The 23,438-nt window shown below is 37.6% G+C and overlaps 1 protein-coding gene across 5 annotated transcripts in view; it reads left to right on the top strand.

Annotated features, from left to right (window-relative positions):
- The window catches only part of enox2 (ecto-NOX disulfide-thiol exchanger 2), a 213,247-nt gene that overhangs the window by 154,966 nt on the left and 34,843 nt on the right, over positions 1-23,438 (top strand). For all 5 annotated transcript variants that reach the window (XM_043704632.1, XM_043704634.1, XM_043704631.1 and 2 more), the window contains 5 exons: positions 9,847-10,053; positions 10,435-10,668; positions 11,875-12,087; positions 15,741-15,847; positions 18,046-18,160. In XM_043704632.1, coding sequence (XP_043560567.1) covers positions 9,847-10,053; positions 10,435-10,668; positions 11,875-12,087; positions 15,741-15,847; positions 18,046-18,160 — 876 coding nt within the window. The remainder of the gene's footprint in view (positions 1-9,846; positions 10,054-10,434; positions 10,669-11,874; positions 12,088-15,740; positions 15,848-18,045; positions 18,161-23,438) is intronic.

The raw sequence follows: 23,438 nt of genomic DNA, 5'->3' as shown, positions 1-23,438 counted from the left end.
CTTCCACCTATCGCATTTCCAACGCCCCTCCCCCAAGTCCCTCCTCCCTACCTTTTATCTTAGCCTGCTGGACACACTTTCCTCATTCCTGAAGAAGGGCTCATGCCCGAAACGCCAATTCTCCTGCTCCTTGGATGCTGCCTGACCTGCTGTGCTTTTCCAGCAACACATTTTCAGCTCTGATCTCCAGCATCTTCAGTCCTCACTTTCCCCTCTGAAATGAGTCCTAGCCAGTTGATTGAAGTTTTAGTGAGGCATCATTTTGGGAACTGTGACCATACTTCCATAAGTTTTAAGTTACTGTGGATAAGGATGAGTGGTTTTCTGATGAAGGTATTAAATTGAGGGAAGGCTAACCATGACAATATTAGGCAAGTACTAGGGAATGTAGATTGTTTGAGGGTAAATCCATGTATCATGTGAGAAGCCTTTGAAGGCCAGTTAATGAGAAATCAGATTCAATATGTATGTTTGAAAATGAATGATAGGCAAGATTAGGGAAACGTGGATGATGACAAATTGTGAGCCTCGTCAAAAAGGAAAAGGGGTAGTCCTAATCCTACTGAATGGCAGAGCAGGCTCGAGGGCCCAAACTCCTGATTCTATTTCTTATGGTTATATAAAATTTTAGGCAACTATAGTTTATGTAATCTATCAACTTAAATTTTGCATTTGGAGTCTAGGTGTCATTCTGCAGTACTTCTGGTGCTAAAATACTCTTCTGGTGTTTGTTGAAAACTGCTTATGGTATTCCTAATATATTTAACCAGCACTTTTTTTTTGAAGACTCCCATCTCCCGCTTTGTATTTTAGTCCTCTAGATTTAAAAGAAAAAGCTAACATTCCATTAGGTGTTATGATTATTTTCAGAGCATGTTCAATACATTTTTGATGGAAATTCCATTGCTTCCAGCCTTTCACTATATAGAAAAACTGTTCTATTATTCTTAAGTTTAAAGTGGCACAATTTTGCTCATTCGCTTAATATATTAAAATCTCTTGATAATTATATGCTTCTGCCTTATTGCCATCAATCTTTGTACCTTATGATACTTGGAGATGTGGCTTTTTGTTCTCATATAACTGTTAAAAATGATAGGAATCAGTTGAGGTCCTAACATCACTGTGAGACATCACTAGTCACATCTTGTCAGTTATCTGTACTGTTCTGTCTTTTGTCAATCATCCAATTTCTTAGGCCAGCATAATTTCTTTTTAATTTCATGAACTTCAGCAGAACTCACTGTGAAATAATAACACCTTCATAAAATGCCTCCTGGAAACCAAGGAGGCATTTTGTTCTAAAGCTGATATTCACCAGCTTTATAACAACCTTTTTTAAAGTAAATTTGATCAGAGTCAGCAGACTTGATCTCTGCTAGCTGACTTTGCTCAGGGATAATTTTCAAAACATTCATCCAAGAATTTTAATTGCAGCTTTTCATTTCTTTATGTCCAATATCGTATTTCAAAGGTCTGCATTACCATTACAATTAGTGTCCACACATTGTAGAAAACCATCCTGAATATAGGAAATTTTACTAGTGTTCGGATTGGCGACCAATGTTTAAGGAATTTTAAAATTTGCTCTGCTTTCACTATATATATGTTTTGTCTTGCATTTAAATATTCTACTACTTCAAGCTACTACCTAGAACTGACACACAATTCTCATGATCAATCTTGTCCATTTTAAAAATTTCATTAATTAAATCTCCACTGTCTGCTTACCTCTTATATTCCTGATGAAGAGCTTATGCTTGAAATGTCAACTCTCCTGCTCCTTGGATGCTGCATGATCGGCTGTGTTTTTCCAGCGCCACACTTTTTGACTCTGATCTCCAGCATCTGCAGTCCTGACGTTCTCCTAGTTGATTATAACCTTAGTGCGAAGCCTCTTCCAAGGATGTCCAGCTTGAAGAAGTTGTCCTGCTCCCTCTACAAGGATCTCAGTGAGTCTCTTTCTCACTGTACCCATCAGACCGTCTCCTCTGCCATGAAGTTCTTCAGCCACGTCCTGAAGCAGACCCGCTACTACAGCCACATCTCCTTCCTCAGGGCCTGCCTATGGAACTAACTGATCCCACATGGACTCCAGACTACTATCAGTGGATGGAGAAACTCTGGAGATGATGTTATCTGCTGAACGTATCTTTGCATTTCCTCGCTCATTCCTTCCTTGCCAAGGTGGTTATCAGTATGAAGACAGTCACACGTTTAACTATACTAAATTGTGTTTGCCTATTTTGACATTCTTTGAATTCTTGAAGTCTATTACTATGTTCACTGTTTATGACATTATCAAGTTTTATACAATCCATAAACTTCTAAATTGTATTGCCTAAACAATTCATTCAATTATAAACAACAATCAGTTGTCTTAAAATCAAAACTTCGGGATCCCTATTCAAGTTACTCAAAAATTATTTTCCTTTAACAAATTGATACTTAGCTAATGTGAAAGCTGTCAGGAAAAGTATTTCAAAAGTCTGGAACAGCAAAAAAACAACAATGTTTCCTGTGCTTTAGCAATTGAAGAGGCAGTTTCAATTCAGATTAAAATCTCAAATATTCATGGGAAACAAATGTTGAATATTTTAAAATATGATTTCCAAATGAAACTTCCCAAATAAAACAGTCGGAATTACAGTGGCAATTTTGGTAGAGATCAACATTCTTTGAATTTGCAATATGAAGGGGGCCGATGAAATCTTAACAATAATTAACAGAACTGAATCAGTTCAGCCTCAAGTTCTAATGTTCTCGAAAATCAAAATGCACTCTTCTTTTTGTGAACACTCTGCATTAAAGGCATAGGAGCAATACTCTCTTCTGGCTACAGCATGAACACTGACCCAACTTTTTTTTTAATCAAGTATTGTAGAATTTGAAACAAAATAGGGGCTTAAGGCACTCAATCAATTTGTTTTAAGGTTATGAAAGTTTGATAATTTTAAAAAAGACCTAATGCTGTACAATTTCAATGCAAAAAAAAAAATTTGGCCCATTACATAGCCCACAAAACACATTGAATTGAGATCCTAATTCAAACAAGGCAAGCCAGTTACTCAAAAGGATTTTCTGAACCAGGATTTTAACAAACCAACATTTTTTAAACATCAAACACTCTCAGCATGGCATAATTTACATTGAAACTTTCCTTTTTCAGCGCAAGTATTAGTACAACCTTAATTTGAGCGCTTCTTGTTTTTATTTTTTTTGCATCCTCTCACTGAAATTACACTTACAAAAAGAGAAAGCCCTCACAGCGGACCACATGGCACCACAGTCCAAACCAAGGACGTAAATCTCAATTAAACACAGAGAATGCGTACCCCTGTTTCTCAGTGCAATGGGAACTTGAACATCAAATTAACCCCAAGGACTCAAACCCAATTAAACCCATCCAGGGGACTCAAACCTCAATACAGCGCCGAGGACTTGAACCACTGTCAGCGCGCTTGCGAAACTATGTCTCTCAACTAAACTAATTACCGTTCGAGGAGTCCGTAAAATAGACAGCAATCAAGCGAGGGGACCGTCTGACACACAAGAATGTAGAGAGGGACCAAGGTTTAAAATCTTACCTTGTGACCCTGTCCGTATCGAAACACCGATGTTCCAGGTGACCGCTGACACTGTCCGATCGTAGCTATTTGTTTGGATTCTGCTGACTACGCCAATATTGTCATCCCTTTCCCACTTCAGTTGAAGCAAAATGCTCAGAGATGTAGTATAGTTTTACCTCCATCTTTATTCCGGGCCCTGGAGGAAGAGAGATCGATCACCCATGTGCACAGAGACATGAGTTCACGGTCTTCTCTCAAACAGCAGTTTCTTAATGAATTATATAGTCACTTACAGGAAGGAGCATCCAAATAAGGCAACACACCTATTGATTGGGTGACTGTTACAATCAGCGAATGTCAATAGTGGAGATTAAGCCATCTGCTGTTACACAATGACTGTTCTTAACCTTGTTAACTGGCTTCATGTAATGAATAATTTTTCACCTTGTTAACTGACTTTACATACTGAATGCTGCTTCATCTTGTTAAATGGCTTGACATAATGAATTCCTTTTCATCTTGTTAAACTACCATGCCTCCAACACCTCATTGTTCACTGCAAGTTCTTATCTGATCACAGTCATACTAGTTGAACCTTTTGTTTCACAAAACTCAAATAACTGGCTTCATGTAATGAATACTTTTTCACCTTGTTAACTGACTTTACATACTGAAAGCTGCTTCATCTTGTTAAATGGCTTGACATAATGAATTTTCATCTTGTTAAACTACCAGCCTTGCCTCCAACACCTCATTGTTCACTGCAAGTTCTTATCTGATCACAGTCATACTAGTTGAACCTTTTGTTTCACAAAACTCAAAACTTACCTCTTTCCCTACCTGCTCAGACCCTGTACACATTCTCAGGAGACGTTGGACAAGCTAGGACATTTTTTTCTTTAGAGCATAGAAGACTGAGGTGGGACCTAATAAAGATGTATAAAATCATGAGAGTCATGCATAGGGTGAATGCACTCAATCTTTTTACCAGGGTTGGAAAGTTGAGCACTAGAGGGCATCAGTTTAGTGTGAGAGAGGAAAGAATAAAAGGGAACCTGAGGGGCACCTTTTTTTACACAGGGTGGTATGCATATAGAAAGAACTGCCAGCAGAAGTGGTTGAGATGGGTACATTAACAACATTTAAAAGGCATTTGGACAAATGCATCGATAGGAAAGGATTAGAAGGATATGGGGCCAAGTGCAAGTAAATGGGGTTAGTGTGGATGGTCAGCATGGACCAGTTTGGGCCAAAAGGCCTGTCTCCGTGCTCTATGACTCTGACTCTAATACACAATCTCTGATTGCTGTACTGTCTTTGCTTTTGTTTTAGAAAATTAATTACTTGGTTTGAAGTAGTCAACACCACCCTATTTAACATTTCTGACAGAATCCTCCTCCTAGCCCAGGTCAAGTGAAGCCTATCTCAACGATGCAGTTCTCCTTGTTCATTTAATGCTTCCTGTGTGCCTAATTGTGCCCAGTTGTGTGTGGCTCAGGAAATTATATCCTTTTGAGGTCCTTTTAAATTTTGTTCCTAGCACTTTCCAAACCGGAATTCTTGCTTACTCTATACTATATTGTTGGTTAGAATATTGGACCACAATTAGTGGATCCCCCATCTCCCATTTCAACACCCTCTCAAATTAGATCAAGTTGATCCTCGTTCTGGAAGCAGGTAAACAATTTACCATTTGGAACTCCCAATCCTGTTTATAAGTGACTCATTTACTTATCACATTATATCATATTCTGCTTCTCTCTTCAACACAACCCACTTTTCAACATCCTCTTCTCTTCTTCACTCATGGGATATGAACATCGCTGGCTAGCCAGCATTTATTGTCCACCCTAATTGCCCTTGAGAAGGTAGTGGTGAGCTGCTGTTTTGAGCCATTGTACGCAATTTGGTGCAGGCAGACCCATGATGCGATTGGGGTGGATCTCCAGGATTTTGATCCAGTGACAGTGAAGAAGTGGCAATACATTTCCAAGTAAGGATGGTGAATGGCTTGGAGAAATTTACAGGTGGTGGTGTGCCTGTGTATCTGCTGGTTTTGTTCTTCTAGATGGAAGTCGTTGTGGATTTGGAAGATGCTGTCTAAGAATCTTTGGCAAATTTCTGCAAAGCATTTTGTAGGTGGTACACACTGTTGCTACTCTGCTTTCTTCCTCATGCTGGCAGATCTGCTGAGTTTCACCAGCAATTTCAGCTATGAGAATAGATTAGACAGGGTAAGATTCTTTTCCTTGGAATTGAGAGGCAGAGAAGAGGCTTAAAAGAAGTAGAAAAAAAATGAGGGACGTAGAATGGGCAGAAGGATCTGTTTTCCCCCAATGGATGGATTACCAGCCTGTCAGAGCTTTAAGGTAATCGGTAGAAGAATTCAAGGAGACATGAAAACAAAATCACCACAAGTCTGGAATTCACAGTCCAGTCTGATGGTTGAGGCAGAAATTCTCAACTCATTTAAAGGATCTTCAGCTGAAGCACTGTAACCTGCAGGGCCACAGACCAAGGTGCAAGGAATTGGGATTAGATTGGGTATGCTCCAATGTAATGGACTCAAAGGCCTCTTTCTGTGCTGGAACTTTTCTGTAGTCTTGTCACTGTTTTCTAGAGGATCTCTCTGGCTGATTGGAGTGTCTTCAAGGGATGTGGCCTTGAAAATCATACATTCTCAAGAGTCATGACTTGAGTGTATGGACCAGGCCAGAGCCCCTCAAAATATTTTAAGAAGGTGGCCTGGACTCTAACATTTTCTTATTTTAAAGGCAGACCTAAAGTGGGTGCCCAGGTGTGATGCAGCTGGTCAAACCACTTGACTTTAAGCAAAACAGAATTCATTTAAACATTATGGTTGAAATATGAACAAAAGAATGTAGAATACCTTAACTATTCAAAAACTCAACCAACTCGATACTGCAACTTAACTAAAGAGCTGTTCCAGTTCCCACAATATCTCATAAGCACATCCCTTGGCAGAAAGTAATATGAACACAGGTTCTTACTGGCTAGAGGAAGAACTTCCAAAGAGATTTCAGAGAGAAAGCCAGCCAGGAAACATCTGCTGAAACTTGGAACCTTTTTGCACTGCAGCAGCTTCTGACTGTTGCATCTAGAAGAAGCTATAAAAAAAATCTGAACTGGGAGAATTGACCACTCCCCTGCTGTTGTTAAACTGGGTTTCCTGCCCAGACATTTCGGTGTCTTTGCCTTTATGATCTCTCTCCAAGAAAAACAAGGACAAAAATAACCTTAAAGTGACAGCATCATCACATGAGACAACCTTCCACAACAAATCTTTGCTGACTATGTCTGATAAACCAATACCTTTCCACATAACAATTAGTCCTATATTAATTGCTTCTAGTCATTTCCCACCACTGAAGACAGACTAATAAGTCTATAATTATTTGCCCTATCTCTCACTCCCCTTTTGAATAGTGGTACAACATTTGTTGACTTGCAATCCTCTGATATCTTGTCTGTGTGTAGTGAGGATTGGAAAATGATCCTCAGAGCTTTAGCTATTCTGACCTGCTTTATTTAACAGCCTATCATCCAATTCATTCAGCCCTGGTGATTTTACAACCTTCAAGGCATGCAGTCAGCTCAGTACTTCCCTTCTCATTATCCTTGTTTCATCTAAGATTTCACACTCCTGCTTTAATTAGAATGCATTTATCATCCTTCCCTGTGAAGATTGAGACAAAATACACATTAAGAATCCGGCCCACGTTTTCTGTATTCACACACAAGTGCATCTCTGATAGACTCAATCTTTTTCCTTAGTCACTCTCTTGTTCTTAATGTACTAATAAAACCTTTTTGGTCTTTCCTTAATTTTACTGACCAATTTATTTCGTATCCTTCCCAATTTCTTTTGTCACTTCATCCCTGTACTTCTTAAAATCCTTGAAGCTCCCTAAAGTATTACTCCTTTTGAGATTGCCATAAGCTCTATTTTTCTATATTATCTTAACATATAAGACCACAAGAAATAGAAACAGGAATAGGCCAACCCCACAAGCCTGCTCCACAATCGAATAGGACCTTGGCTGAGGCAACATTTCCCATGTCCACTTCCTTACTTTTTCTCTGTCATCCTTGATGCCCCTATTGATCAAGAATCTATTTATCTCCGCCTTAAATATACAGAAGGACTTTGTCCCTACGGCTCTGAAGCAAGGAATTCCAAAGACATACTGCCATCTGAGAGAAGAAATTATTCCTTATATCAGATTTAAATTGATTTCCCTTTATTCTGAGATTATGCCCTTTGGTCTTACTTTCCCATGCCGGTAAAATCTCACTTTTAAATACCGCCCACAGATTTTCCTTGAAATATCTGTGACTAACTCACCTTTGGCAGATCACCTCTGTTTTGTAAAGTTTGTCTTTCTCCAACTTTCATGCATGTTCTATCTTTTCCCCTTTTTCATATCAATGCTAAATCTATAACTATTATGATCATTATCTTGAGAAAGTTCACCCACTTCCAGTTGATCTATCTGTCTTCAGGTCCTATTACAAAATCTAGTATCATGCCCTCTCTGGTTGGGCTTGTTACAGGAGAAAGTAGTGAAGTACACAGTCTGTCTTCTAAAAGCTATTTCCCTCGGTAGATATGACTTTACATTACTTCTGACAAAACCCAAAGGTAAGCAAAAGTATCTGCCTAAATGCATGTGATTTATTCTCTCATGCTGGAAATAAAATAAGGCCTTTCTAGTTCAAGTCTTTATTAAAATCGCTATGCTTTCCCTGCAGGTGTACTTCCAGTACTGCATGAACATGAACTGACCAATGGCACATGTGGCCCTGAATTCCTCTAAACCATTTGACATAACTTATCGGAAAACCATGACCGTTAGTTTCCCAATAACCAGCCTTGTTAAAGCTTCAAATTGTGCAGTCAGTAGAGCATGCTGGTCCTCATGCCCCAAAGTCAGAACCCAATTTCTTGGCTTTTTTTAATATCTCTAGAGTAAAGGAGACATGAAAACACTTGATTACTTTCTAAATAATTCAGAATCTGATGAAAAACTGAAAATGTTATGGATTAGTAATCTCCAGGCCCAGGCTAATAGTTTGGTGATATGAGTTCAAATATCACCAGGGTGGCACGGTGGCTCAGTGGTTAGCACTGCTGCCTCACAGCGCCAAGAACCCAGGTTCGATTCCAGCCTCTAGCAATTGTCCATGTGGAGTTTGCACATTCTCCCCTTGTCAGTGTGGGTTTCCTCTGGGTGCTCCAATTTCCTCCCACAATCCAAAGATGTGCAGGTCAGGTGAATTGGCCATGTTAAATCCCGCATACTGTTAGATGCATTAGTCAGAGGGAAATGGGCCTGGATGGGCTACTCTTCGGAGAATCAGTGTGGACTTGTTGGGCCGAAGGGCCTGTTTACACTGTAGGCAATCTAATCTAATCTAATATCACCCTGGCAACTTGGTGGGGTTTAAGTTCAGCTGAGAAGTCTGGAATACAAACTAGTCTTATTAATACTGACACTGATAACTATTACAGGTTGTTGCAAAGATTCATCTGGTTTATTCCCATCCTTTAGGGAAGCAAATCTGTCCACACCAGTTTGATCTACATGTGACTTCAGAGGCACAGCTGTGTGGTTCTTAAATTGCACTACAAAGATAATTCGTTAAAAGAATAAACGCTGGCCTTCTCAGCCAAGCCCACATTCATGAAGAAAAAAAATGTTATTTTTAATTGCAGTGACATTTATAATTTGATTTAAGGTTATTAAAGAACATGAATTTCAAATAACTGTGTCAAGACTGAATCTAAGTTGTGATGATTGTTCACTTTTCTTTAAATAAAGCACTTGGGTGGTCTGCAAGGTAAACCATTGGTCATATCACAAATGAAAAATGTGATTTGTCATCAGCTTCCAGTAATATAGATGGATTAAAGGGCTCTTATGGTGCAGTGTTAGCATCCCTGCCTCTCGCCAGGACACTGGGGTTCAAGTCCAACGTGTTCCAAAGGCATGTAACAACATCTGAACAGATTGAGTAGTAGGATCAATTATCTGTCAAATTATGACAGTTGAAGGTAAACAAAGTAAAAATGTCCAGTAAGTGACTTATTTTTGAGAACACAAATGCCCAATCAATTGCTTATCTAACTTTGAAACTAACTTTTTTTTCTTGCTAAAGGGAGCTAGTTGATGTCTGAAGTTTCAACCTCACGTGGTCATATAGTTCTGTGTATAACCTCTGACAATTTTAACTCATGAGCTTTTATTTTGTTTAGATCTTCCACCACCTGCTATGCGAGAAAGGCCTCCAGGATGCAAGACTGTCTTTGTTGGTGGTCTACCTGAGAATGCCTCTGAAGAGATAGTCTCTGAAGTTTTTGGACAATGTGGTGAAATCATAGCGATTCGTAAAAGCAAGAAAAATTTTTGCCATATTCGGTTTTCAGATGAATTCATGATAGACAAAGCTGTCTATTTGTCGGGTAATTTTTGATCTGTCCTTAACAATGTTGTTTCTTTTCAAATAGCATATTTATCAAATGCTTCACCTTAAATGATCATGATAATTGCTCAAAACCATGAATATCCTCTTTTATGATGGAATTTTAAGTACAAATATTGCTAAGGCTTGATTTTGAACATCAAATAATTGATTAACTAAAACCTTTTGGAGAGGTTTTAGTTTATTGAGATTTTTTTCTAAAATGCTAATAAACAGATAGCGAGACCCAGCATGAAATTGGAATTTCAGTAATCTGCATTCTTACGTCTGTAGTCTTTCAGTATCTGTAGATCAGTGATAGATTTCTCTTTTACATGTTGTGGCTAGCTTGAGTTTTTTTTATGCCTTTGGGTCTCAACAGGTTATCGAATAAGAATAGGCTCTAGCACAGATAAGAAGGATACAGGTCGACTTCATGTTGACTTTGCTGAAGCTAGAGATGACCTTTATGAATGGGAATGTAAGCAACGTATGATGGCTAGAGAGGAACGCCATCGTCGAAGAGTGGAAGAAGAAAGATTTCGACCACCTTCACCACCACCGATAGTGCATTATTCAGAACATGAAAGTGCTATGCTGTCAGAAAAGCTGAAAGGTAATTTAAAAGTTCTGCACAATAAATTTTTGTTCTTCATTTAAATGTTTTATTAATGCTGACAAGTACAATGGCTGTGTTTCGCACTGCTGTCTTACAGTGCCAGGGACCAGGGTTCGATTCCAGCCTCTGACAACTGGCTGTCTGGAGTTTGCACATTCTCCCCCTGTCTGCACTGATTTCCTCTGGGAGCACCAGTTTCCTTCCACAGTCCAAAGATGTTCAGGTTAGGTGGATTGGCCATGCTAAATTGTCCATAGTGTCCAGTGATGTGCAGGCTAGGTAGATTAACCATGGGAAATACAAGGTTGCAAAGATAGCGTAGGGGGTCGGATGCTGTTCGGAGGGTCAATGTGGACTCAACGGGCCAAATGGCCTGCTTTGACACTTTAGGGATTCTATTAAAAAGAAGTTCCATAATCCAGCGACACAAAAGTTTTACAATTTTTTTCTTGTTTCACATGCCTGCCGACAAGGTAAGGAAAGTGTTAGAGTAAAGGATTCGACATGGATTTTGGAAGAGGAGATTCAACGATTATTTAACTTACTGAAGGGAGATTGTCTGAATAGCAAGTTAAAGTGCAGCATTACATTGCTATATCTTTTGAGCTCTGACCCAAGAATAAAGTACATCATTACAACAGAACATTGTTTACAAGTCAACCTGATTCACTATAGGATTTGGTGAAGGGTGCTTGCTGTCCTGCTTGTGAACCTAGTGCCTTGCAATTTGGTTGACTCTGACACATCAAGCTATTCAGTTAAATGAGCATGAAACCATGGCTGATTGTCACTAGTTCAGAAATGTCCTTTGGGGAAGGAAATTGCTGGCTTTACTTGACTTGGACTACGTGACTGCAGACCCACAGCAATGTGGTTAACTTTTAACTGCCTGCTGGCAAGGGAAATAAATGCTGGCTGAGCCAGTGACGCCATCATCTTGTGAATGAACAACAAAAAAAGGTGACTGCTAAGCAAAAGGTAGTCCATCAACATGTTATTAACCCAGGGATGAATCTAGGTTTTGCCAGTGTTGCCCAAGTACTGAAAGTAAATATTTAGTTAAAAGGTTTTAAAATAATCCAACAGCAAGTCAGAAGAGAATTTAACATGCAAGTCTTCTGTTCAGATTGTCCTTGAAAGGTTAAATCTGGTTTCTTCCTTTTCTTTTGCTTGCATTGGAATACATCAATTGCATATTTGAAGATGATGCAAAATTCTCTGAAGCTGTTCAGACCCTTTATACCTGGCTAGAACGAGGAGAAGTAAACCGCCGATCAGCAAATACCTTCTATTCCATGATCCAGTCAGCTAACAGCCATATTCGAAGGCTTATGAATGAAAAACTTCTCCATCAAAAAGAAGTGGAGGAAGCCAAAGAGAAGTTTAAGAATGCTCTCTCAAAGATTCTGGTTCAGTGTAAGTGATAACTTTGTTTTTCAACATTTGAAATAGTAATTGTGGACAACAGAAACTTTTTCCACCTTTTTTCGTTCATGTCTTTTCTTTATCTTGAATTTAATTAAATGGGTATCATTATTTATAGAACATGGTGAGTATCACCTAAAAACCAATGGATGCATATATAAAAAATGTAGTAAGGCATTCTGACATAAAAGAGCAACTCGGCACATGGTCTACAGCTGTTATCCCCAAACATCCTTGAATTGTGTTACTATAATGCTGACTCATCAACCAACCCTGAGTGAATGGGATATCAAAATCAGCACAAAAAAAGGTTTATAGTTACATTAAGACAAAGGATGGATAAAAGAAATATGGATTGGCTGAAAACTGATCATAGTGATTCCTGTTAATGGTAATAACAAATGGCAGACATGCTGAATAACCACAATTACAATAGCATTTACCATTGAAGAAACGGTCAGTGTGCCAGACATCCCAAGGAAACTATCGAATTAGAAACTCAACAAACTTAAGGTCAGTGACGGAACAGTAATTAAAAATAACAGCATTGAAACATAATAAATTGCCAAGTTGAGAACATTATAAGTGCCCCTAACTAAAATTACTAATTTTAAAAATGAAATTAGTGAACATTTGTCAAAAGTTATTGAGGGATGAAGAATAAAAAGTGTGAGGGATTAAGTCATACCATGTTGTTATTGAATGGCAGGACATGTTCTTAAGAGCTAAATGACCTTTGTTTGTATATATTCTCCCAGTCCTTACAATTATACACTGAAAACAAAAGGTACAAAGTAATTTGGAAATATGAAACCAGCAAGCCTTTTAACGTGTATTCGTTTGTTCGGTTAAGTTGTACTTCAGGCATTACAGCAAAGTATGTCACTTGTGATATGATTCTCCAAACACTGGAAAAAAAATCAGTTAGCTGCTGCAATGTGTGCAAAAGATAACTTACAATCCAAAATATAGAACTAGTTCTGAGAGCATATCTCAGTACTACTTTTCACTGGCAACTGTTGGTAAATTGCAGAAAGTTTGGAACCATTCTGTCTAATTGGCATTTTCACATTTAATCATACACTCAGAAGTCTTATTTATGATGTTTGATCAAAACATATTATGAAATTTGTTATGTTTCATGAGTTTGAGTGAAAATGAAATTTAATTTTTTTTTGTTTGAATGGGACAAGGGTGGTTAGGTCAGTGTTTATTGCTCACCCCAGAGGACAGTTAAGAGTTAACCACATTGCTGTGGGTCTATTTTTCCAAAGAACACACGTGCAGCTCTTTTTGATTTTAAATGAAAGGCGAGCTTGGTTCTAAATTTAAACTTCGGTACAGACTCATATTTGTCATAATTCTCTATGAATTTTGATATTGCAGGCAAGAATCCTTTGACTCACCCTCTGAAATATGTCCCAATTGCTCTGTAGTATGTACAGATTTCTCATCCAAAAGAATAGCCATCTCAGTATCTCACATTGTGAGAACCAATCTGTAATCCTCTGGTGAAATCTTCGTTAAAACATGAGTGCAGTTCAGTGTGAATTCTGTCTCTTTCCATTACAGTCTACATTCTTATAACTGTTTAAAAGTAAAGTGATTCCTCAAAGGTGGAATATTCTTCAGGAAATAATAAAGTTTGTTGTTACTTAGTATTTTTAAATGATTTCTGGGCATGTGTTAATATCAGACCTGCAACTAATAATTCTAAATGTACTAATCCCTGGTAATGTGAAGTTGTTTCTCTGTATTGAAGTCATATTTCAGTTCAGTTCAAATTTTGGTAGTACTGGATTCGAATATTTAGCAATATAAAGTATATGAATAGAAAAACTCATATATCCATCTGGCTGCTCACTCAATCAAACATCCTCAATTGTTCACTTCCTAAAATATGTGCCAATTCTTCCTTGATGAGTTTTTTTTCTCCACATCTGTTTCTACTTTCTTTTTGACAGGCCTTATCTATCTTCTGTTTCCCTTCACTAAGCTTGTGCTGGTCCTCCAGATAATAATTTTGTGGCAATTTCAAATTTATTATTGGGCTCAATTTGTGTTTAAGTAATCTTGAATATTGTTTCTCTTAAGCCTTCTTTCATTAGAGAAAACATTTGTGAGCTTTTAAACCTCTCGTAACTGTTAAAATGCCCTAATTTAGGTTCCCTTTCCTATCATGTCTTTATTGCCTGAATATCCTTTCTTTTTTTTGTTGATCAGCTTAGTCTTCTGGGTATGACCAAAACAGTGTCTTGTTCATGACTTTTTTCCACCTGTTAGGATTTATGACTCTCCCTTCCTTTGTGTGCAAATCAAGGTCCGGTTAATTTTCCTTTTCAGTGCCTTTTAGTGAGTTATCCAGCAGTACCACCTCTCACCTGACATTGTGTCCTGTCTCTGAAATTCTTCACTCTGCATTTTTCTCTTTGAATGACTTGAATTCCTAATTTTTCCAGCTCTTTTTTTCTTAAGTTTGCTTATTCTTGATTGTTTGCATCTCTTTCCCCCATTTGCAACAGAGCTTCAAACAGATCCTTCTGATATCAAAGAATGTCTTCTGATGAATGCACAATAAAACTCAAGTATTGTTACAGTAATTTTTTTTGAAAAAAACTCTAGCACAAATAAGCTTTGTTTTCTGAGGTTAAATTGCTTTTCCTGTTAGTAAACCTAAGTTCATCTTGATGTCTGTGGATGAACAAACAAATCTCTAGTGAGACGAAATTCAAAGGCAAGTTTGCCAAGGTCATTCTTGGGCACCACCTCAGTACCATTCAATGCAGCATCAGTACTTTTTTCTTACTCATGGGATATAGATGTCACTGGCAAGACCAGCATTTATTACCCGTCCCTAATTGATACAAAACAATTAAGGGCAATCACTTTCCTATGGATCTGGAACCTCGCCATTTTTTACTATGATTGCCTTAGGGAGGTAAAGAGAAAAGGGAATATAAAATCCATACATTTGTCATTTGGCAACCAAACTAAATACACCAAAATCAGATGTTTTCGGTTTGGTTTCAAAGTTCTGTTCACAGATTCCTGTATATCCTCACACCACTGCAATCCTACAAGTTGCTGGATCTAGGCACAAATTTTATTTTCTGAACAGAGTAATATATACAGCAAAAAGACCAGCTGAGTTTGGTTAAATAGAGCAAGAATGTTGTGTTAATCAATATAACTTGGTTATGAACAATGATTACAACTGGTGGTGTTCTATTTAAATAGTCACTTTCTCCGTTTATGTTATCTGGTCTGTTTTGAAACGTATGCCAGCAGTAATAAAAATATTCATGTTTTTGTCTCTTGTGGATTAATCAAACAGCTTTGGAGGCAGGACGCTTGAAAGGAAATGTATAGGTTTGATTTTTTTTTTGATGATATCTAATCTGTTTCTCAATGGAAATAAATACATAGAATTATGAGAGATGGGCAATGAACCCGAGGAAGGTACACACCTACAAAATTGTACAAAGTAAGTACTAGTTGGAGTCACTTTACTCTGATCACAGAACTGCACTGACCACAATAGCCTGCTTGCCTGCCTGACTCCCTTCCTCTTTTACTTCTCTACTCCTCATTAAATGCCTGGTGGGACCATAAACTGGGTTGTTTGACTCCCTTGTTCACCAAAGTTGAGCAGATTGTCTTCGTTTTCCACTCTGCCTCCAAGCAAAAGGCGTGGGACCATTTCTCAAAAGCTCAACGCAAGAATCTGCATATGTGGCAAAAACAAGCAGAGGTTAGTCTTTTTTTAAAGATTCTTTTAACTTGTTATGTATTAACGTACAATTTCAATAGCATGTCAATAAAAATACTTGCAGGGAGTTAAAGTGAATCTAGTATTTATATCGGAAGTACATTGGGTACTGTTTTTCTTTTGCTAATCCAAGTTAGAATAGAGTCATGGAGGCATACAGCACAGAAACAGACGCTTTGGCACAACTTGTCAATGCCAACCATGTTTCCTAAACTGAATTGGTCCATTTGCCTGCATTTGACCCATATCCTTTTAAACCTTTTCTATCTGTGTACCTGTCCAAATGCCCATTACATTTTCTAAATGTCGTCACCTCCACTACTACCACTGGCAGCTCATTCCATATACGTATCACCCTCTGTGTGGAAAACGTTGCCCCTCGGGTCCATTTTAAATCCTCCGCTCCTTAAACCTATCTCTCTAGTTTTGGATTATTCTGCCCTTGGGAAAGGACTTTGGCTATTCACGTTATCTATGCCTGTCATGATTTTATAAACCTCTGACAGAGTGGAATTACTCCAAGTATTCCAAGATCAATTAAAGCATAACTTTTTACCTTCTTGTTCAACAATTCCTTCTGCCTTGAATCAACATTAGTTACCCTGAATTCCCTTTATTTTGTTTTGGGCTTTCTAAATTAAGCTGCCAGTATCATATTTAGTCACTTTTGTGCTGTTGATTCAGTCATTTTCCATGAGAATTCCTCACAAATAATAAAGTGAGGAGACTCACCTTTTTTCATTATCTGGACAAGCCCATCTCCCAGATGTCCTTAATTGACTGTGCCACCACACTTCCAAAATTTAGTTTTACATTTGGAGTATCGTAAAGCTCTAGAAAAATAACTCCAAAACTAATTAAAACAATTACATTGTTTTAAGTGCACTCACACTGAATTTTAAAAAAAGTGTCCAGGGTGATTATAAACATTAAGGTAAGTTAATTTGGATTATTCACCAGATATCTTAAAGCACATCCACAGTTAAGAGGCTGGAGATGGTATGGTATATGTTCACCAACATCCTTTGTCATACTTCTCATTAAACAATATCTTTACTTATCAGTGTTATCTCCATAAACTGTCTCAGTAAAGTAGATGCATCCTCATCTTTGAAAACGTTTTATTGTTAATTAATATCATTGTAGTCTTCTCTTTCCGTCTGCGCTAGAAAATTGGTGAGTACAAATTGATCTAATTTCAGAAGGAAATCAAGTGCAGGATAATGGGTAGAACTGGCCTTATTGTTTTAAAAAATGTGCTTTATTCCACTTAATTCTGGGTTATCAACTTGTGTTCCTCTAAAATGACCTGTACATCAAAGGTAAGCCCATTTTCAATAACATACATCTACAGTAGTTGAGAGGCATCTTTAGGAAGATATAGGGTGTCCTAAGCTTCTTGACCAAAGGACTGTGTGGTAAGCAGCTTGTTAACCTGCCCTTACGAAGGAGCATCTGATGAAGGAGAGCAGCGCTTCGAAAGCTAGTGCTTCCAAATAAACCTGTTGGACTATAACCTAGTGTTGTGTGATTTTTTTCACTTGGTTCACCCCAGTCCAGCACGGCTCCTCCAAATAGAGTGAAGCACAACTACTGATTGATTGTACTGTAAACAAATTAAATTTGTATAAAATGAATGTGATGAAGAATAGGGGAAAGCTCAATTTGTCTGCTTTAAGGCGGAAAGAAAAGTGAGTTTAAATAACTGGTTCATGTGGCTTATAATGTATCTCATTCAAAAGGAGGAATGAAGAGTATGTTTTTAATGGTTTGTTCTATTCATTCTACTTTCTTTTTAAGAAAGTGTGTATTTTAAGAATCTAACATCTGTTTCTTTAGGAAGACTGATGTTTACCAACCTTAAAATACCTGCTGTCGGAGTATTATGAAATCACTGTGACAATAAGCCCATAGAATTTTGAGTGACAAATTATTTTTACAAAATGTTGCTTATGCTTTCAGAAAATTTACAGTCTATACTATTCAGGTTTGAAATGTAATTTGGTTGAATAGTTTTCCAAAATGATAAGTATTTTGAAAATTGTTCCCTCAATTCTCTGCAAATTTATATCAAACTTACCAAAAAGAGATAGTGGGTTTAGATCATTAGCATATCAGCCAGTTTTGCTTGTGGAGTTCTCCTTATGAAATCAATCAAAAGCTTCTGTCCACATCCTCAGGAAATTCGCAACATACATAATGATGAGCTAATGGGTATTCGCCGTGAAGAAGAAATGGAAATGTCTGATGACGATGTGGAAGAACTGCCAAAGATCACAGTTACAGATGAATCGGGTAGGAGGTGCTGTGATAATGTGTCATTCCAATATGTATTGTCACACTTTATTTTTAATTGGACTATTGTGTGGATAGTAGTCATATCTTAATGTTTTGAGATTTTTAAGGCTACTTACTGCATTTGACAGCAGCAACAACAACTTGTACTTAAATTGCTTCTATTCAACATGATAGAACATTGCGCAATGATTCTCAGCTAATCAGACAAAAATTGACACCAGACCACACAAGGATATAATAGAATGGGTAGACAAAAGTTTGGTCAAACGGCTAGATTTTAAGGAGAACCTTAAAGGAGCAGCGAGACTTAGGGAGAACACCGTTCCTGTAAAAAAGCAGTAGCGCCATGGATATAAGATTAACTAAAGAAAAACATATTGTGCTATTGTTCAGATTGGAGTTTGTCATGGTTCAGTATTACTACTAACGCATTTGATATGCATGGCTGACTTGAACTTGAACTTAATTTTGAAACATGCAGTTGATACAATACATGGAAGCATAGTAAACAGCAAGGAAGCCAGTAATAGATTTCAACAGGATGTGGACTGGTGGAATGGATGAACAAGTAACAAACAGGATTTAATATGAGAAGAGTGAAGTGTTCTATTTTGGTCAAATGGGGAAAGTCACTGCAGGTTAAATGATTCAATTTTGAGTTCAAGGAGAGATAAGTGAAAATAGAGGAACCTGGATGAGAACAAATTTCTTCTGATGGAGCTAATCTGTAAAATTCCTTACTATTATGGAACAGACCCCCTCAAAATATATTAAGAAGGTAGCCTAGACCCCAACATTTTCTTCATTTCAAGATAAATGTGAGGTGCCGTGTTCTAGATGCAATTAGATTGGTCATCTACTCGATATTAAGAAAAACACAATTTATTCAAACACTAGTTAAAATACAACAAAAGAAAGAATGTGGAATAACTTGACTCTATTGGAAAGCTTAACATAATAATGATACGGTAACTATTACTAATTGTTCCAAAGTCGTGACATCCCATAAAGATACCCATCATGAACGATCAATAAATGATTGAGAAATGATCAATATACAAAGATGACTTCATTTTTAAGCCTTTACTCTTACTCTATTAGTACACAATATGTATACATTATATTGATTCTTTTTAGCTGTGATACTACATAATGGGATGGCCTCTGGAAATCTATTAGACATATCCATTATGGTCAACAAATACTGATTCCCGTTTGTTTTAGGTAGAGGTTCTATGGAATCAGTTAAGACCCTTGTAAAAGGTTCCTCAAATGCAGGAGTAGTTTTGAAGGTGCTGGTTTTATCATTACCTGAGGTTTTCCAGTTACCTAGAAGAAAGCGAGGACTGCAGATGCTGGAGATCAGAGTCAAAATGTGTGGTGCTGGAAAAGTACAGGCAGTCAGGCAGCATCTGAGGAGCAGGAGAGTCGACATTTCAAACATAAGCTCTTCCTGATGTTGCCTCTGCCTGTGCTTTTCCAGCACTCCACCTTTTGATTCGGTTTTCCAGTTTCCTGATACTTTTGATATGTCTGGCAAAATTCAATCGAATCCTCATGTAGTCCAGGCCAGTAAAAATGTTTTTGTATTTTGGCCTGAGTTTTCTTATACCCAAATGACCACCTGTTGGTAATTCATGTGCTACCCACAACACTTGCTTTCTATAACTCACCAGTAGTACGAGTTGATGAACTTCTGCCCATTTCTGCCTAAATATATGATTGTCTTCATTTCCTCATCAAGATTTTGATAGACCTTCTTCAGTTTTTCATCTTTCTGTTGTAATTCAGTTAATTTCTCTGAACTAAAAATATCCACTAACTGTTCCAATGTACTAACATTCCATAAACACACCTTTGGCAAAAAGACAAATCCAGGAGGGAAGAACAAGAAAAGACTATTCGAAAAGAGAGAGTTTAGCAACCAGGAGAGGTCCACAGCATTCCAACCTTTTTGAGATCCCAGTAACAACTGCTGAAAGCTAACAAAAATCCTGGATTGGTGAGAACTCCGGCTGCTTCTATTCTAACATTTTGAAAAAATTTAAAATTTCAACTTAAATCTAATTTAAAATATTGCATCCAGTTCTGGGTGCTGCACTTTAGAAAGACAGTGAGGGCATTAGGGAAAGTGCAGAAAAGATTCATAAGAATGCTCCAAGCCTTGAGGAGCTTCAGTTTTATCGAAAGATTGGAAAATTTTGGACTGTTCACCTTTGGAGATAAGATGGCTGAGAGGAAATTTGATAGAGGTATTCAAAATGTTGATTTGTCTACACATAGTAGATAGGAAGAGATTGTTCTTATTGTAGAACAGTTGAGAACTGGAGCACACTAATCTCAGATAATTAGCAAAAGAAGCAAAGGTGATATGAGGAAAAATGTGCAGCAGGTGGTTAGGATCTCTAATGTACCGTCTGAGAAAGTGGTAGTGGCAGATTCAATTATGGCTTTCAAAGGAGAGTTGGATCATACACTGAAGAAGAAAATAATTGGAGGACTAAGGGAAAAGTGGAAATTCATGAATTCAGAGAGCTGGCATACACGCGATATGCTGACTAGCCACCACCTGTACTGCGGATTTTCATTTGTAAAATACCAGTCAGTTTCCTGTGACAAGGTATCAAGATCAGGTGTTTTTCGATCATTATGCCTCACTGATGAAGGCTGTGAAAGTAATTAATGTTGTACTTCTATCTCCTGGTAGTGATGCCATACTACCATCACTGAGATCAAATTTCCTTGCAACCTTACAAGATCACACAAACAGCCAATAAAGGTATTGACATTGAAATTTATAACGGAAAATTTTTAATTATAAATGCAGATGTGAAACTTTTAACAACATATCTTCAATGGATCTTCAGAAGATAAATCCAAGACAAATTGGGGATCTCCCTCATTGTATGTAAATGATGCCACAAGTATGATAATCTGTTATTTCTATCTGCATTTTTTTTTGTTTTATGACCCATTTATAACAATGGCCCAGATTTTATAGTGCTTCTGGGTAAATATTGGGAGATCTAGTGAGATGGTGGGAGGTAGCATGCCAGTTGATGATTTGCTACTGCTGGCACGAAAGCAACACTTTCTCAACAGCAGTTCGAGACAGGCAACAAATGTTGGCCTAACATCAGAGTGCACATTGCTTGAATGCACAAAAAAAAAGTTGGATGAGACACCAGGTTAGCAGTGTTCACGGTGCAGTCCTGCAAGCCAATCAGTGTTTGAAAAAAGAAAATAAGGGAAAAGGTTGGAGTGAGAAAGTCATTAGTTCCCAAGGCCCATTTTATTTTGGCAGCATCTATAAATTTTGGAGATGTAGTAGAGAAAATGTTGTTTCACAGCGTGAAAAAGTATTTTAGTGCCAGTCATTGAAATGATATAATTTGAGTGAGCTATATAAATATGAATATCTCTATATTGACTGAAAGCAATGTGATGAATTACCAATAACCGCAACATGAAATGTTGGGCGTCTATTACATTATGTTCTGATTACACTTGCTGTCTGAAACAGTTTAATTGTTTCCCATCTAGCATTTTTTCTGAGCTGAATGATGCCTTGGCTAATGTTCAACAATTCATCTGTTCCACATCTGAAAATGCATTGCAATTCTTGCAATTATGTTGTTAAGTATTTCATGTACAAAGACATCTTGCTGATGAATAAACCCATCTACAATAGACTTAATGGAGGCAACAAAAAATGCTTTTCTCCCAGCAGGTTTCAACTTATTCTATACTTTGAGCTTGCATTCTGATCTCCTCAATCAACTGTGTATTGACTTGTAACAAGTAATCATGTGCTCACGTTTTAAGTACAGTCAGTTCTTGTGTAACCCTACATTATAGGTACATTATAATTTAGAAACAGAGCTTCATGTTGGCACTGTAATGGCTTTACAGTCAATGCACATTTTAAAAGTGCGCTGTCGACACAGCAATCCAAATTCATCAAACACATTACAGAGAATTTGCGATGACAAAATGCATGTTAGAACAGAGCGACCTATAGTTGCAGCTTGTGTCACTATGGTACTATTTGCTGGCAAAATGGTCATTCTTCAGTGATATTGGCATGCTATTTACAAAGTCTTCGAGGAGAAAGTGAGGACTGCAGATGCTGGAGATCAGAGCTGAAAATGTGTTGCTGGAAAAGCGCAGCAGGTCAGGCAGCATCCAAGGAACAGGAGAATCGACGTTTCAGGCATAAGCCTGAAGAAGGGCTTATGCCCGAAACGTCGATTCTCCTGCTCCTTGGATGCTGCCTGACCTGCTGCGCTTTTTCAGCAACACAATTTCAGCTATTTACAAAGTCTACCAATTATAAGAGTACAGTTGTGTTTTCCCCATGTATATAAAGATTTTACCAGGATACCACAATATGTTTATCAATGGGATCTTAAACTAAGAACTTTTGAAGCTTTTGCTGGAATGAGGCAAACATTTTTATGTACATGTAAATTTCTGCAAAATGAACTAAGTTCTCTCTACAATTTGCAGCCACCGTTTTTTGTCATTTGGGAGCTAACTTCTAAGAAAATGTACTACTAAAAGCAATAAGAAATTGACTCGCAAAAGTTGGAAATCTGAAGAAGGGTAGGAGTGGTATTATTTAATTTCCATAAGGAGACATAGGTAGATTCATAGCTGATGAGGGAGTTAAGGGAGAGTAGATGGCTAAAGTTGAGGCTAAAATTAGATCAGCCATAATTCTCTTAAATGACCTACTACTCCTAGTTTGTGTGTGTGTGTGTGTGACAGATACATATCTGTATGTATGAAACAAAAATAGCGAATGGCCAAACCAGTACTGAACCATTCACGAAAGCAGTCAGTGGAACTTGGATGGTCAGAATGAAGAATAAGACAGCGGATATGACTCTTAGCAGAAATTGTCTTCAAGCCTGCTAGTAACAGCAATAAAGTGACAATGTATTAACAAAGAGATTAAGGAAGCTTAGAGTACAATCAAATTTGTATAATGAAATTTCAACTTTAGTATAATTAGAAAAAGCAGAATAGCTGAAGTCAGAAAGGTGTTGAACTACTTGTGTTCAAAATAGGTGTTTGAATAAAATGTTCCAGAAGCAACAAGAGCATTGATAAATAAATAATTAGGCTGGTTTTGTTAATATAATTGTAAGAAAAAAATGATTTAGCAGCTATTGTAATATGATATTGAAGGTCTCTTATATCAGCTGCAGGATGCATCACTAGGAGTTGCTCAGGGTAGCGTCCTCTGCCCAACCATCTTCAACTGCTTCAT

The sequence above is a fragment of the Chiloscyllium plagiosum genome, chromosome 15, assembly GCF_004010195.1.
Source record: "Chiloscyllium plagiosum isolate BGI_BamShark_2017 chromosome 15, ASM401019v2, whole genome shotgun sequence".
Lineage (NCBI taxonomy): Eukaryota > Metazoa > Chordata > Chondrichthyes > Orectolobiformes > Hemiscylliidae > Chiloscyllium > Chiloscyllium plagiosum.
The sequence above is the reverse complement of the archived record's forward strand: the minus strand, read 5'-3'. Positions and strand labels throughout refer to the sequence as shown.